This window comes from Mastigoproctus giganteus, chromosome 2 (assembly GCF_048544385.1).
Source record: "Mastigoproctus giganteus isolate SK-2022 chromosome 2, ASM4854438v1, whole genome shotgun sequence".
Classification (NCBI taxonomy): domain Eukaryota; kingdom Metazoa; phylum Arthropoda; class Arachnida; order Uropygi; family Thelyphonidae; genus Mastigoproctus; species Mastigoproctus giganteus.
In genome coordinates, this window is record NC_143576.1 from 210,968,527 (window position 1) to 210,986,354 (window position 17,828).

At 37.6% G+C, this 17,828-nt stretch overlaps 1 protein-coding gene across 1 annotated transcript in view; it reads right to left on the reverse strand.

Moving 5' to 3' along the window:
- LOC150090032 (uncharacterized) overlaps positions 1–17,828 on the reverse strand; it is a 329,054-nt gene that overhangs the window by 294,186 nt on the left and 17,040 nt on the right. Inside the window, exon 3 of the mRNA XM_090368942.1 lies at positions 17,529–17,630. Coding sequence (XP_090225068.1) covers positions 17,529–17,630 — 102 coding nt within the window. The remainder of the gene's footprint in view (positions 1–17,528; positions 17,631–17,828) is intronic.

The window sequence follows — 17,828 nt, forward strand, 5'->3', positions numbered from 1 at the left end:
TTTACAAAGCATGTTTACAAAGCAGGACTGGGGTATGTCTGCCAGGAGCAAAGGATGATGACATTGTAGAGCAGATATCATTTTTAAGGGCACAAAAGGTGATATAGTTGTACATGCTGGCACTAACAATATTAAGAGTAGGAGACCGGCAGAATTACTTAACAATTACAGGTCACTGTTGAAAAAAATCCGTGAATTACGGTTGAATTTGAAAGTGTCTGCAATTCGGCCCAGACACAATAGGAGGGAGTATATGATGAGAGCCTTGTCGATCAATTCGGCCCTGGAAAGACTGTGCAAGGCTCAAGGGGTAGAATTTTTTTCAGCCTGGTCTGTACTTGTTAACAGGAGAGACTGCTTCTACAGGGATGGGATACACTAAAATAGATGAGATTTTTGACATTTTCTTGATCCCCCCATACTTCAGTGATTATTTATAGTTGAGCTCTTTATTTATAGTTGAGGTCCAAATAAATGTGGCATTGGAAGATTAGGTGATCCCACAGACTCACCTCTCTGGTGATCCCAGAGAGGTGAGTCTGTAAGTCCAAGAGTATTCTGGAGTTTATTCTGCCATGTCCAGTCAGCAAAAACAATAGGTGAAGTTCAGGCCTGAACCATGTAGGCATTGTTCGCCAAATAGTTTAGCTTCTGGTAGGAATTCATATGTGGTTCTTACTAGCACCGAGCCATCCACTCCCTTTTCCATTCATCCATCATTTCTTGGATTATTCTCTTGTTGTCTCCTTTAGTTCACATGTTCAGGTTTATTGCATAGTCTCCGTTTCTTACAGGGAGGCAATTCCTTCTGTAGTATTGAAGATGGTGAAAGGCTATTTCATGTTGGATTGGTAGCTTGTCGCAGATGACCTGGCACGCAACTGTGGACACTGTTCTGCAGGCTCTCGAGATTGCAAGCTGGAAAAATCTTTGGGGCTGCAATAGATGTTTCTTCACAAGGCTGTTGGTGATTCTATGGTCCTAGGCAGCTGCAGCGTAACAAGCAATGGGGATGAAGATGCATTCATAATACAATCTAAGGGTCATAGGCTTGATGCCCCAGACTGCCCTAGTTAACCTGATTAGTTTTCCTGTAACCTGTTAAATCTTTTTTACTATATACTTGGCATGTGGGATGAAGCTCAACTTGCTGCCCAGCAAAATGGCCTGATCATTGACTTTGATTGTTGGTGGTCTGTTTAGGGTTCCTCTAAGTAGCACTTGCTTCGTTTTGGAAATAGACATGTTAAGTTTATGAACAGAGCACCAGCCAGAAAGGTGGTCCAAGATACCTTTCGCAAGGTCCTCCAAATACATTTTTCAGTTGCCTAGAAGCAGGCCAGCCAGATCGTCTGCGTAGGCCACTTTGATGGCATTTTTTGAGAGCTGGCCTAAAACGGATCCCTGAGGGCAGCTTCATGACTATGCAGGTCCCCAAGGTTACAGCGAGGGACCTTTCCTTGAAGTAGCTAGTAATTAATCCATAAATCTGGGCCTAGACCCCTGAACTTCTCCAGGACGCTTTTCCACCAAAGGGTGTCAAAGGCCCCTTTGAAGTCCACGAAGAGTTCATGGATGTATTTGGTATTGGTGGTTGAGACCGTGTCACTACCATACTAATGGCATCTACAGTGGATCTTCCTTTTGTAAAGCCAAACTGATTGATGTATCCTAGTCCCTTACCTGTGTACACTCTTTGGAATCTAGTTAGTGACAATTATTTTCTCGAGCACTTTCCCTATTATGGTCAGCAGGGCTATGGGTCTGTATAAGGCAGGTGATTGTTCTGGCTTATCAGGATTCTTTAACAAGATTTTAAGGTTTGCATTTTTCCAAATTTTCAAGAAGCATTCATCTTGTAGACAAGTATTTAGAAGGTTTTGGATGAGTTGGGGCCTCATGGACCAGACCCTCTTCAACACTTCCACCAGGTCATGACCAGAACATTTTCCGTTCTTCATTGATTTCACCGCTTCTTCAGCTTCTAGGGGACTGACTGGTTCCACCTCTGTACAGCCAATAAAACAGCTTCTGTAGCAGAGTGTCAGGGGCAGGATTGGAGTAGCACACGCTCTTTGAGTAGAGAGGGGTTCAAGCCCCTGACTGCTAAAGATGATTGATCTGCCAACCCGCATTTGACCAGGGTGGCAGATTACAGTCAATTTCTCTCAACATGAATCATTGAGGAGGCTTCCATCCTGAAGTGGATTGATAATGCTGCAATTTACCTTTTAAGGTTTAGAGGGGATCAGGCATTCTGTGTGTTATCTGACACTCAGTCTAAAATACTGATGTATCCAATATCTTTCTATTTTAGAAGATTTAGGAAAAGTCCAGTTGGCCTGCCTCCCTAAAATCCATTTATGCGCACCTTCTAGATGGTAAGCCCTGTTACATCACTTTGGTGGCCAAACCCTCCAGTACATGACAACACGACAAAACAAATGGCCCTCAGTCCCCAGTGGCTTTCACTACCCCTCTTACAGCAGCAAGAGGATCAGAGTGGAAGCAGAGGGTGCTAAAAATCTCTGGGTATGACCAGGCTGCCATGCAACGAAACTGACTTTGGAATGTTATGTAAGATTGCTCATCAGTGAAGGTAGGATATTATAACTGGGAAAGGAATTAGAAAATGTGAATCTGAATATCAGCTTGGCTGAAACAAGAAGAAGAAATGAATCACTTATAAGTTTATCAAGTGGAAATCTACTGTACACTAATGGAAATGGCTGGAAGTCAAAAGAAGAATAAATTTCAGATGGACAGCATTGAGGAAACATAGTCACATACTGAGGAGCAATATCCCAATTTGTCTGAAACGTAAAGTAATGAACCAATGTATACTTGCCACCATGACTTACGGAAGTGAAACTTGGGTACACACCAAAAGAATGGAAGAGAAGCTGAAAACTACACAGCAAAGAATGGAATGAATTATATTAGGAATCAGACTGTTGGATAAGAAGAGAAACACATGGATTAGGCAGCAAACACAAATAAAGGACATTCTTATCAAAATTAAATAAATAAAATGGTCTTGAGCAGGACACATATCTTGAAGACATGACAGATGGACTAAGAAAATAACAGAATGGTACCCAAGAAGAGCTAAAAGAAAACCTGGAAGACAACAATGAAGATAGATAGATGAAATTCACGAGTTAGTGGGCAGTAAATGGATAGCCATTGCACAAAACAGAAGGAGCTGGAAAGTTGCTATAGAGGCCTTCATCCTGCAGTGGATCAAAAATACAGGCATACCTCGAATAACGAATAGGATGCGTTCCACAAAATTACTTCGTTAAGCGAAACTTCGTTTTCAGAGGTAAAAATACTATGGCCGGAATAGGGATACGTTCCTACGTAAAGAAAATGAAAAGCTTTTTTTTCGAACAAAGAAAAGTTTTATTAAATAAACAGTCAACTTACATACAAAGTGAAATCACATTTTAAAATATGAGTCTAAAGTTGATTGCTTATGCTTTTTTTTCTCTTTCATTTAACAATTGCCTATATGGAGTTATTGCATTTAACACTGATCGCTTAACAATAAAACTTCTTCCTAAATCAGGATCATTTTCACTAAAAAAATTTAAAATGTTTTCAATGTCATTTAAGCACCTTTTTAAATCTTTGGTTAACACTTTTTCGGCAGGAACTTCTTTAACTTCGTCTTCATTATCTTTGTCTTCGTTGCTAACAAGGTTTTCTAAATCTTCCACTGAAAAACCATCATCTTCTGCATTCAATAAATTTCTAACATCCTCTTCAACGACATTTTCGAAACCTATTGATTGAGCCATCTGGATAACTTCATTTCTAATTTCTTGGATGTTATTTTCTTCTTCTAGTACGTCTGGCCATATTTTGCGCCAAACTCCATTTAAGCATTTCTTAGTGACTTCTTTCCAAGAACTATCAATGTTTTCAATTGCGTTTTTAATGGTGTAGTTTTTCCAAAAAGTTTTAACTGTCATTTCCTCTTTATCCTCTAGTTCAGTTAAATTGCTTAATGTTCGACGCAGACTTTAAATGATGCTATTATTCCCTGATCCAATGGTTGAATCAGGGAAGTTGTGTTTGCTGGAAGAAACACAACTTTGACAGGAATGCATGTGTCCAACATGTTAAGATCAGTAGGATATCCCGGAGCATTGTCTAACAACAAAAGCACTTTTTCTTCAAAGTTGTTTTTTTGACAATACCGTTTTACTTTAGGACAAAAGTGGTTAACAAACTAATCAGTAAATAACTCCTTGGTAACCCACGCTTTTCTATTTGCTTTCCATATTCCAGGTAAATTCATTTTTATGTTACCTTTTAACGCCCTTGGATTTTCTGAATGGTAAACTAATAACAATTTTAATTTATAATCGCCAGAGGCATTTGATCCAAAGAGCAACGATAAACGGTCTTTGGCTGCTTTGCACCCAGCAGCTGATTTTTCTTCAATAGAAATGAAGCTTTTTGTTGGTAGCCGTTTCCAGAACAAACCGCTTTCGTCAACACTGAACACCAAATTTGGCAGAAATTTTTCACGTTCAATTATTTCCTTTAGTTTTTCTGGAAACTTATTTGCAGCTTCTGTTAATTTTACACTATTAATCCTGGCCCGTTTTTTAAATTTCTCGAACCAACCACGAGAAGCCCCAAAGGTTTCCATAATTTCTTCAGTTTGTTTAGATTTCTGATGATTAAACTGGAATATTTTTTTTATGTTAAATGGGGCTTGAAATTGCGGACTTCGTTATATTGAAGCTTCGTTATCAGAGGTAACGTCAACCGAGGTATGCCTGTAGCTGATGATGATGATGGCCAATATACATCAGATCGTTTCTTCTGATCTCAGTTTCTTGAGGGGTCTCTGATTGAATTTCACCTTCATGTATGATTTCATCTAGGATGGCATTAATTGATTCCACCCAGGAGAGGGTCTCTTCACCTCCAGAAGTGTGTATAGTGAAGTGTATCTCTCCAGAGTGTATTTTTCCAGTAATGATTCAATAGGCAATGCCCCAAGGGTCAGAACCTTGGGGGTTCTTTACAAACTTATCCCAGGCTGTTTTCTTCTCTTTATAAATTGTGTTGTGGTACTCTCTTCTGTGATTTTTATAAATGTCTTGCAGTCAGGTTGTCTCCTCCATGGTCTGTTTCTTTTTTTTTGGCTTTTTGGTAGCCCCTTTGAACCGTTCTTGTGGTATTTCTCAGTTGAATTAGTCACTGGGTCCACCAAGGGATGTGGTTCTTTCTTCTTGTCTTCTTTTTAAAGTATCTTCGCATATGGAAATGATAAGCTTTTGGACCTCTTCGGTGTATATTTGCAGGAAGTGAGACAATCCTATCCATGTTTTCTGGGGTGACCTTTTCTTTGAGGTTCACATCAAATCTTTCCCAGTTGGCATTATGCATCTTAAACCTGGGGAAGTCGGGCAACAGTCTGGTGAGGGCTGTTGTTTGTGAGGGCTGGTATGGTATTTAAAAGTGATCAGGTTGTGATCACTCCCGGTCCATGAAGTTCTGATCTGTAAGTATCTAATGCTGACTTGCTGGTTTGTTTGTTAAGGTTAGGTCTATAAATGATTGCCCTGTTGCTGAGACAAAGTTGGGAAGGTGTCCAGGTGTACTCTATACCATTAATCTGTTTGCCTGTATAAGTTCTTTTAGAAGTTCACATTTTGAGTCTGTTTTGGGGCTATTTCAAAGGGTGGAGGAAGCATTGACATCTGTCGTGATAATTACCTTACTCCCCATCAGTCTGTGCAGTGCTTCCTCCAGCAGATACAGTTCAATAGGTTGTGTTTGTTGGCTGCATTGCATATAAATGGATATGGCATAGAGTTGGCCAAAGGGACCTTCTAGGGCTGCACAGGCAACGTGCTGCATGCATAAGCTGTTTATTTTCGTGACTGTTACGTTGGGGGTCTGTGATGACCAAGGTGGCTCATACTCTGGCCACTGCACCGCCACCAGTACCAGTGGCTTCGGTGTTGGATTTCACTATTTTCGTTCCAAAGAGCAGGCCCTTAACAAACCCTTTGTAGGAATATGGCTCCTTCAGCCCCAGGATCTGAATTCCATTCTCTGCTATAATATTGGAAATGTCATTCATCACAGAGATCGAACTTTGACAGTTGAGTTGCAAAATTTTATTCTTCCTCTATTATTGTTGTCTTGTATAGCTGTATTATCCATAATCAGTTCTTGCTTTTCTTAGCCCTTGTACTCTGACACACTTGAGGCAGGTTGGATCTCTGTGAGAATGGTTGTAATTTTTCTTTTTTTACTTCTGCAGTTTGGACAACTTGGCAGTTCATCTCTCTTCAGACATTCTTTATATTGATGGCTCTGGGAATGCTTAAACAAATGCTTAAACTACAGTGGCCACTGTAGTTTAAGCATTTGTAGCATCTAGATGCGACTGCAAAGTTCCTGGCACCATGCACTGACCAGCCAATGTAGACTTTGTTACTGGACTTCCTTATGGCCCTCTGGATGATACTGGGGACCTCTATAGTGCATGGCATACTTGGACTTAGATTTTATCTTTAGCCATATTTCTACAGATCTCTTAAATTCTTCCTCTTTTATATCTACCTCTCTCAGGTTTTTCTCAAAGAGGTCATCAAAGAACTCCTCCTCTCTGGTGTCCTTATTCCTGTCGTACACAATTGTTGTTGTTGTTTTGGTTTTTAGGAGCATTAGCAACTAAGGCCATACTGCTCCAGGATATGCGGTGGTCATTCCGACCTTTCCGCATCTTCCGTATTTGGTGGTGACAGGCTCGAACCCCGATCTAATCAAGAAGCATGTGATACGCACTACTGCTCCTTCCCACCTGGCTACAGAAGCGCCCTCGTACACAATTAGTGTTGGGTTCAGTTTCTTTGGTCTTTCCAATACTAGTTTTAGTTCCTGCAGCCTATTATTGTTCCTTAATTTTTGTATGTCCCTGTTGGTCCCTGTCTTAATCAAGATGCCTTTGTTCCTGATCTTCCTCATTGCCTTGATTTTAATACTCTTTAAGTTAAACTTCAGATCTTGTGATATGTGCTGTTTTACTTCTTTGCTCACCTTTAGGTTGGAGTCTTTAGTTGCTCTTAAGATTAAGATGTATTTGGACTTGTTTGAGTTGAGGGAGTGGTTACTGACTCAGTAGGCTTTTGGTTGCTGTTTGCCATGATCTGGGAGTAGCTTGTCACAGGGGTTGGGAATGTTATGTTGAATGTGGATCTCTCTTCCAGTTTGGATTTTAATTTCTCCTTTTCCAATGTGGTTTCCACGAGCAGCTACTGCATCTGGTTCCATGTTTCCATGATTTCAAGAACCATATGTGGTGTCACTTTAGCCCCTTGCTGCAAGCTATCAAGTAGGCTGGCTTTTAGGACAAATACATAGTCTAATGTGCTTGTTCCCATCATCTGGTCTTGGTTTATTGTTTCAATTGCTTCTTGCAGGCTTCAGGTACCTTCCTCTGCTTCCAGCTGGAAGAATTCCTTGCCAGGAAAATCGACTTCTTAACAAATGGCTCCTGAAGATTAGCTAATCTTCTAAGTCTGCTGTGAATTCTTCAGGAGCAATTATCAGGACATGAAGCAGGAACACTTCCCCTGCCTGTGTGTCTTTGTGTGGCGAGGACAATGTCACTTCCAGTGCTGGACCAGCTGGCACTACCTTGTCTTGCCATTTGGGAAAATTGTCTCTCCCTGGCTGAGGAGTTTTTCCCTTTAGACATGGTGGTCTTTAGATGTTCTCGGGGGAGTTCATAAACTTATTGTCCATACACAGTTACTGCAGTGAACCAGTGTAAGGGGATAGATATACTATCCACAAAACAATTTAGGTAATTTCAGTTTAACAATATATAGTTATGTCGAGCAGATAGGAAAAGGGTTAAGTAATTTTTGCTGTCCATAACCTTAAAATGAATTAATAAAATTTTTTAAAATTTTTTGGTAGTGAGGAAGATCCCCCTCTGTTTCACAGTGCAGTTATTTTCATTGCCAAATTAGAAATTTGGTTGTTATTGGGGCAAAAGCTATCCTATCTGCAGGACAAATCAGGACCATATGACAGCAGAATTCAGACACATTTCTAATAAAATAAGTACGTAAAATTGCAATAAAGTGCACTGGATGAGAGGGGAAGGATCCCTCTATGTGGCAATATAGTTTTTAATCGTGTATGCTGCATGAATAAAGAATATTATCACATCGAAAAACACACAAAAATGCTATATACATAACAGGAACATTCATGTATGTATGCTCGTCACATGACATGATGAAAAATTAATGAATGCATGGGAAATACATGGTTTAAGAACAAAATACTGCTATGTGGTAGTAGATAAGTGTCGATAGAAGAAACAGATACAATTAAAACTAAGAAACTTGTTCTAGATTAACAAAATTACAGCCAATAATCCTAAACCAATATCAGTTCCAAGATCCTAAACCAATATCAGTTCCAAGATCCTAAACCAATATCAATTCCAAGATGGCAGTTTACTTGTTATCAATCATGAAAACCGATAATGTAATAGGAACAACAGAGAAATACAACATAGTTATGCAGTAATAATTAGAAATAAGTGTATGAAATAACAATTTATAAATCAGAATGCAAGGCACAACCAATCATGGACATACATAATGCATAAATTAGAAGAAAATCAGAGCGAATGGCAAATTTATATTATCACTATGGTGATGATGATATAGCAGCCATAGTGCTCACATATAAAAATTTAAAACACTAATATCTTTAAGAATGATGGTCCAAAATTCACAAAATGTCACCTGGTGATACTTTCTTCACTAGTTCTTCAAAATGAAACCACTGGCGACGATTAATTCCATGTTAATCCAATGTGAAACACTAAAACTGAGGAGCATAAGAAAGCACAGATGCAAAGCATAAAGAATACAGTATACTATAGAAAAAAGACATACAGAACAGGAGGAAAGGGAAAGTTGTGCTCTTAGTTAAGAAATACATAAAATTTAAGGCAGGGCATCCAGTGGATCCGAGTGGCCAGTGTAATATTAGCATTAGCATTACTAGAGGCATATAATGCAAGAAAGCAAGCTTATACAGCATCATCAAAAAAAAAAAAAAAAAAAACCCTTCTCATTTCACCCATCCACTTGCTCCATAGGTTTGTAAAGTTTTGCCTTGAATCTATTTAAGCTATCAACTTCTACGACAGATGGAAGTTTGTTTCAGCAATCAACCACCTGCTGGCTAAAGGCCAACTTCCACACATCTATTCTACAACTGTCTTTCCTAAATTTGAATCTATGTGCTCTCAGGCAATAAATCTGGGCAAGAAGAAGAATCCCATCAGCATTCAGCATGCTCAAACCATTCAATTCTTTATACACTTCAATCAGATCACCCTGCAGGTGTCTAATCTCCGGACACTGTAATTTGCAAAACTTAAGCCTTTCTTCATAAGAGCAACCATTTTTTCATTCACTAATTTTGTTGCCCTTCTCTGTACTTGTTCCAGCAGCTCTACATCCTTTCTAAAATTAGCCCTTAAGACCTGTATCAGTATTCAAGGTGTGGTCTCACCTTGTACCTTATATAAGGAGATAATCAACCCCCTTTACCCTGCTAGAAATATTCCTGTATATCATTGACAAGGCACCATAAGCTACTCTTGCAGATGGTCTGCACTGTTCAGAAAAATTCATATTTGACTGCATAATTACCCCCAGGTCCTTTTCATTCTCTACACTCAGTAGACACCCTACCCTCAGTGTACGATGGTAGAGAATGAATACCACACAGTTGATACAATACTCTGAGGTTACTGCTATCCATATGCAGTACTTTACATGTCAAAGTTAAACTTCAGTTGCTCCCCATCTGCTCAAACATCCTTTTCTAGGTCCTGTTGCAGTAACGTACTGTCATTAGTGCCATTAACAACCCAGTCAACCTTAGTATCGTTCACAAACTTGGACATCAACCCTAATATACTTTCATCAATATCATTGATAAATACCGAAAACAACAATGGTCCCGCCGAACCCTGGGAGACTCCACTAATAGCATTAGTCCATGAAGAGCAGCGGCCATTGATAACCACTTTCTATCTTCTCCCACTCACTACCCTTTTATCCATTGCGGCAACTTGCCCTTAATGCTATACTGCTCCAATTTGTACAGTAGTCTTCCATGTGCCACAGTATCAAAAGCTTTCCTAAAATCCAAGTACAGCTGACCCCCACTTAACACTGATAATTCGTTCTGGAAAAATAGAGTGCTAAGTGAATCTGCGCTAAGCGAGCACTGCATTCCCATAAGGTAACATATGTATTTGTGAGTTGCAGTCGGTGCTATAGGATATTTCCTAATCAATAATAAACGGCAGTGAAAAGATGCACAAATGTCAGTCAAAATATTTAATATTCAAATATTTGTACATATAAAATATTCTGCATTACATACATATATAATTATGTGGTAACTACTTACATATCAAAATTAAACTTAAAATTTGAGTTAAATTCATGAATTTAATTGATCTAAATTGATTTTAATTGATTTAATTTAATTGATGAATTTAATCATGAAAAATGTGTCGATTTTCGGTTGTACTTTGACTCTCTTCCTGGTAAACTAAAAGGGGTTTTAATTTTAAATGCTCCGCAGTGTTTCCACCCAACAATAAATTCAACCAATCCTTCGCCGCTTTGAAACCTGGCATGTTTTTTTCTTCTTTCAATATGAAACTTCTTTTAGGCATTCGTTTCCAAAAAAGTCCTGCTTCACCTATGTTAAAAACTTGTTGAGAAGTATAACACATAATACCCCTCTTCAATAATTTTAACAAGTTTTCTTTTTGAAAGTTTCAGCTCCTTGATCTGCACTTGTGGCTTCTCCCTGGATTTTAAATCTATTCAACCAGCCCTTATTAGTTTTAAATGGTTCCACAATTTTTTTTTTTTTTTTAGGTGAGCTTTCTTCAGATCATCATATAGGCTAATCTCTCTCTCTCTCTCTCTCTCTCTCTCTCTCTCTCTCTCTCTCTTTTTATAATATTTAACTTAACTGAATTCTGCATTGGATATTATCTTCAATAAAATTCAAAATCTCTCCATTTCAATCCTAATAGCCGGCCTAGCCCTAATTGCTTGCAGTGGAACAGCTGTCTTTCCCACTGCTAAAATTAATTCTTTATTTTTTTATAATTGTTCTTACAGTTAAACTTGCCAGTCCTAAATTATGGCACACATTGTTGTTGACCGGAATCGATTCACCTCAAAACATCTAATTTAATTTTCAAATTAAGTCCTTTTCTTACATTTGTAGTCTTCATACTGCGTCCAGACGTTGCTTTTTTTTCATTCTTATCCGCCATTATTAACTCTTCGAAAATGTAACTGCATTGGTTGCATTAATTATGATTCAATGTTCAAGTAAACTGTCCATTACGCACGATGTCTAATACTGTACTGAGTGATGACTAGACTTCGGATAAATGCATATAACACAAATATTACAAGCAATATACATGATCATTTTTTAAAATGTTGATCTCAGAACTACGTAACAAGTCACTGTACTGCAATTAAATTAGTGTCCAAGAAAATTTCACTGAACGTGGGAAACTTTCTCAAGTCGGCATGGGGAAACATTTTAATGTTGTTTTGCTATCGACTCCATCAAATGAAACGGTTTCATTAAATATGCCAAAAATGCAAACTGTAAAAGAGCGTTATAGTGCTTTGTGACAGTGTTATAGTCATATACGGGTTATAATATAAGAACAGCATTATAGCAAATCAGCGTAAAGCGAACCACATTATAACGAGGGCCTGCTGTATATGATATCAAAATTATTCTTTGCATCCAGTTCCTGTATGACCACATCATAGTATTCAATAAAATTTGTCAGACAAGACTTAACCTTAACAAACCCATGCTGTGTCTGAACTATAATCACAGTCTTGTCTAGTTGATCCTGCATCATTTCCTTAACCAGTCATTCCATTATTTTCCCTGGAACAGAAGTTAGACTAACAGGTCTGTAATTACCCGTGTCACCCTTTGATCCTCCTTTATGAATCGGAGTCACGTTTTCACATCTCCAGTCCATGGGTACCTCCACTGAGTCCAAGGAAGCTCTCATAATTATGGCTAAGGGTTTGCTTACTTCCTTTGCTGCCTCCTTTAATATAACTAGATAGATTCCATCCACTCCAGGTGACTTTTTTATGTTTATTTTAAACAATTTCTCCTCCACTTTGCTCTAAGTTATTACAAAATCATTCAGCTCACTGCCAGAGTTTAATACACCTCTGGCATTTCCCTCCCTGAATAACTTCCCTAGTGTAAATGTAGATGCAAAATACTCATTCAGTTTGTTAGCTACTTGAGCAGGATCATCAAATGTTGAACCACTGCTATCAAGTGGACCAATCTGATTCATCCTCTTCCTTCTAGAGTTTACATAAATAAACAACTCTTTGCTGTTTTTCTTTGCATCCTTTGCCAAAGATTTCTTGTAATCTGCATTCCGCTGCCTAACTTCCTTTGTGACTTGATTACAGACTAGCTTATATCTGCCATAGGCTTCTGTGTTGCCTGATAATTTATATGCATCCCACGCATTTCACTTCTCTGCCACAAGCCTCATTAATTCATCTTAAATTCATTTAGATGAACAGTATTTCTTAGTTGGACAGTATTTCTTAGTTGGTATGAAAAGCCTAATACCCTCCAAGATTAAGTCCATGAAGGCTTCCCATTTAGAATTCACCACTGGTAACATCATCAGTTGATCCCACTGTATAGAATTTAAAAACTGTCTGAGACCACTGTAGTCACCTTTACAAAAACAAAAACCCTTCGCCTTACCCCGATGGTAGTTACATCTTTAAGTAAATCCCACATCAGTACATTGTGATTACTGCCACATAGTGGTTCCTTTATCTGCAGATTTTTTTTTTTTTTTTTTGATTTTGGTAGTTGTTGGCGCATCGGCTTCTGTGGCCATATTGCACCTCCCAAGGTTTTTGCAGTACTTTGATCAAAGCCTGAGGCGGGAATCGAACCCGCGACCTTTGGGTTGCCAGGCAGGTACTTTACCCACTCGGCTAGCCCGGTCGGCTTATCTGCAGAACCTTAATGCGTGAAGAATCACTGCTGATAATCAGATCAAGCGTATTACTCCCTGTGGTTGCCTGTTGAACATGTTGCTGTAAAAAATAGTCATCCAATAAATCCACAAAAGTCTTGCTAGTGTGCAAGTGACCAACCCACAAGTTCCAGTCTATATCTGGGAAGTTAAAATCCACCATTTTAAGACAATCTGATTTACTGTCCACTCTGTTTCTCTGTAGAGTTGTTTGTTGTACTTATCAGAGTCATTAGGCCTGTAACACACTGCTACTCTCAATTTTGCTTTTCCAGTGCTTTTATCACACCACACTAACTCAACATTGCATTGTTCACCAATGTCAATTGGATGCACTTCCTTAGAATTTATGTGTTTCTTAACTAACAGCATAACACTGCCTCGCTTCCTGTCCTGTGTATCCTTTCTGTACACATTGTACTCCCCAAATTCCAATTCCGCACTGCTTATATCCATTTGGTACCACATCTCTGATATCCCAACAATATTCACTTTTGATGTCTTGAACAGCACTTCGAATTCATCAAATTTATTTACTATACTCCTAGCATTGGTGTACATGCAAGTATACATGCACTTGTTTTTACTCTTAGTTACTCTAACACAACTCATGTATTTACTTGTTCCACAATGACTCCCAGCAGCCCTTGAAATCCCCAGTACCTCGATTTCCAGGCTGTTGCTCATTCCAACAGAAACAGTGCAAGAATCACTTTCACCTCTGCCTCATATAGATTGAGATTGAGAGGACTTGAATAGACTGAGAAACACTCAAGATGGAATCCTTCATCTTGCTAAGACTGCACGCATGAGGGGGCGTGCAGTCTTAGAAATTTTCCTTCAGCCAGAGGACAGTTAATTGTTGGAACAAATTTCCATCTGCTGTTGTGGAGGTGAGTAGTTTGAAAAAATTCAAGGAAAAACCACATAAATTGTTTGATGGGATGGATATGTGAAATTAGAAGTGCTGACTTTTTCCTTTACTTTCTTTTTTTTTTTTTTTTTTTTTTTGCTGATGCCATATAAGCTTGTTTTCTTGCATCATTTGCCACTACTACCACTGCTACTAGAAAAAAAAAAAAATAATAATAATTATTATTATTATTATGTTTAACATTTCTCCTGTGTCCAAGGAAGCTCTCATAATTATGGCTAAGGGTTTGCTATGAATGTAATAAACAAATAGTAATAATTCCTGATTTATGTATTTAGTAAACTGATAACAAAAATAAGCAAAAAACAAAAACTTTTGTGCACTAAGAAAATTTTGTTTCTGTGCATCTGCTATACTACCCATTCGTTTCTGCAATCAGCACATACGCACACAGCAACAAAAGTAATATCTGTGAAAAATGAAATGTAAGGTTGGTTTGGTTTGGTACAAATCTCAAATATGTTCTACCATGGAATACTGCTCCCACATATCAAGCTTCTAGACTCTATACAAATGAGGGCAGATGGGTTAATTAATGACCTATCTCTTACAAAGTTTCTCCATTCTCTATCTCATAAACATTAAGTTTCTGCTGCTCTTTCAAATTTCTGTGTGCTTTTCAGCCCATGTGAAATAATCCTTCACCTGCTACTAAGTAGTCTATTTAAAATTTCCCCTCTTCATGCATGAGATTAGCCAGTCCTCAAAAATAGTGTCAAAAAGGCATGTCTAACTTTGTGCTAGGCAGGCAGTATATTTTAAACCACTTGATCCTTTAATTTCAATATTTATAACAATAATGTGCCCATTTCTTTTTAAATTGAAGGTAATGTCTGTGGTAGTTCTTTGAGACCTAAAATTAATAGTTTTTAAACTGAGTGTTGATTTTAGCAGTGTCCTGGGAAAAAATACAAGGGTAAGCCTTTAATATATAAAAAAAAGCAGACAAACTGTGTATGTGCATACTCAGTACAGCAGGCCCCCGTTATAACGCAGTTCGCTTAACGCTGATTCGCTATAACGCTGTTCTTATATTATAACCCGTATTTGACTATAACGCTGTCAAAGATCACTATATCGCTCTTTTACAGATTACATTTTTGACATATTTAACGAAATCGTTTCATTTGATGGAGTCGATAGCTTGAAAATGAATAGCAAAATAGCATTAAAAAGGTTCCCACGCCGACTTGAGCAATTTTCCCACGCTCGGTGAAATTTTCTCGCACGCTAATTTAAGTACAGTCACTTGTTACGTAGTTCCGAGATCAACATTTTAAAAAATGATCAAATATATTGCTTGTAATATTTGCGTTATATGCATTTATCCGAAGTCTAGTTAGTCATCACTCAGTACAGTATTAGACATCGTGAGTAACGGACAGTTTACTTGAACATTGTATCATAATTAATTCAACCAACGCAGTTATATTTTCGAAGAGCTAATAATGACCGACAGGAATGAAAATGCAACAACGTCTGGGTGCAGTACGAAGACTATAAATGTAAGAAAAAGACTGAATTTGAAAATTAAATTAGACGTTTTGAAACGAATCGATTCCGGTCAACGACAAGCGGATGTGTGCCATAATTTAGGACTCGCAAATTTAACTGTAAGAACAATTATGAAAAAATAAAGAATTAATTTTAGCAGCGGGAAAGATAGCTGTTCCACTGCAAGCAACTAGGACTAGACCGGCTATTAGGATTGAAATGGAAAGACTAATTTTATTGAAGATAATATTCCAATGCAGAATTCAGTTAAGTTAAATATTAAAGAGAGAGAGAGAGAGAGAGAGAGAGAGAGAGAGAGAGAGAGAGAGAGAGAGAGAGAGATTAGCCAATACGATGATCTGAAGAAAACTTGCCTAAAAAAAAATGTGGAACCATTTAAAACTGGTAGAATAGATTTAAAATCCCGGGAGAAGCTGCTAGTGCAGATTAAGGAGCCGAAACTTTCAAAAAAGAACTTGTTAAAATCATTGAAGAGGGGTATTATGTGTTGTACTTCTCAACAAGTTTTTAACATAGATGAAGCAGGACTTTTGTGAAAACGAATGCCTAAAAGAAGTTTCATATTGAAAGAACAAAAAACATACCAAGTTTCAAAGCGGCGAAGGATCGGTTGACTTTATTGTTGGGTGGTAACGCTGCGGGCCATTTAAAATTAATACCCCTTTTAGTTTATTTGGAAGAGGGCCAAAGTTCAACTCAAAATCCACACATTTTTCATGATTAAATTCATCCATTAAATTAAATCAATTAAATTCATTATTTTAATTGGAATTTTGTTTACTTTTGATACGCAAGTAGTTACCACATAATTATACGTATGTAATGCAGAATATTTTATATGTGCAAATATTTGAATATTAAATATTTTGACCGACATTTGTGCATCTTTTCATTACCGTTTATTATTGATTAGGAAATATCCTATGGCACCGACCGCAGCTCACAAATACATATGTTACCTTATGGGAAAGCGGCGCTCGCTTAGTGCGGATTCACTTAGCGCTCTGTTTTTCTGGAACGAATGATCAGCGTTAAGCGGGGGTCACCTGTATAGCTGAACAACTAATACTGACATAATAAGGATGTTTGAGGATGAAAAACCAGAAAATATTCTGCAATTTGGCTAAAACTGACTAACTCAGCAGTCTCACTTGACAAGAGCCAATCAACAAATTTCCTCCAATCAGCAGAAAAATTTGAACCTTTATTTCCTACTCATCTGGAAAAGTACAAATGAGAGGCAAGTAACACAACCGTTATTCCTATTAAGAAGTCTCAAATGCAGGAATGGAAAGGGGGAAATCAGGATGTCACAGACAATATCTTTCGAATCAAAGAAGCACAGATATGCTCTTATGAAAATATAGAGTGAGGTGAGAGACAGATAAATCAAGAATGTGAATTTATCCATGATCTCAACTTGTGAAAGAGAAAAGACTTTTTACATAGTTTTAATTCTATTAGTGATGTGCTTTGGGCTTTTAAATAAGCAGCAAATTACTTCTTATTGAAAGTGCTGTTTATTGAAAGTAGCTCAATATATGGCACTGACTCAACACTGATCAATACATAAGTAGTTATGAGAGAATCAAAACCGTATTAAAATACTTTAATATTTTTTTCACTGGTTTTAAATATTAAAATTCAAAGATCTTCAGAATGGTGATCAGGTATGTTCCCAAATATTTGACTCCCACGATGAGAGCTATAAGGTCTGCAGCCCTATTCCAAAGTCTAACAAAACATATAATCAGCATGTACAATTAGCAAATATTTAGCAATTAAAACAATTCTCAAGCATTTTATAATAATCACAAATGCAGATGAAAATAAACAAATGACATAGATATTGTTGTGATACAGCATTCCATAAATTTTCACACATCTTTTCTTGATTAACAATCTCTAAGATTTTATACAAATACTTACTAATAAAATTTCATGATCTTCCATAACATCAGCTGCCTGCTTTCTTAGTACAATAAGCTCTTCTTCAAATAGCTTTATTTTTTCTTGAACTTCATTCATTATCTGGCAAAATAAGAATTAATTTGAATTTTTACCATAGCTATCAAGGAAAACTGCATTTTCATATAAGTTTATAAAAGTTATTTGTGAAAAATAACACTAGTTAAAGCTGTGCTTTGCTGCAGATAATTTAAAAATGGCAATGGTCAATTCTATATTACAAGTAAGGAATGGGGGGAGGGGGTGAAAAAATATCTATTA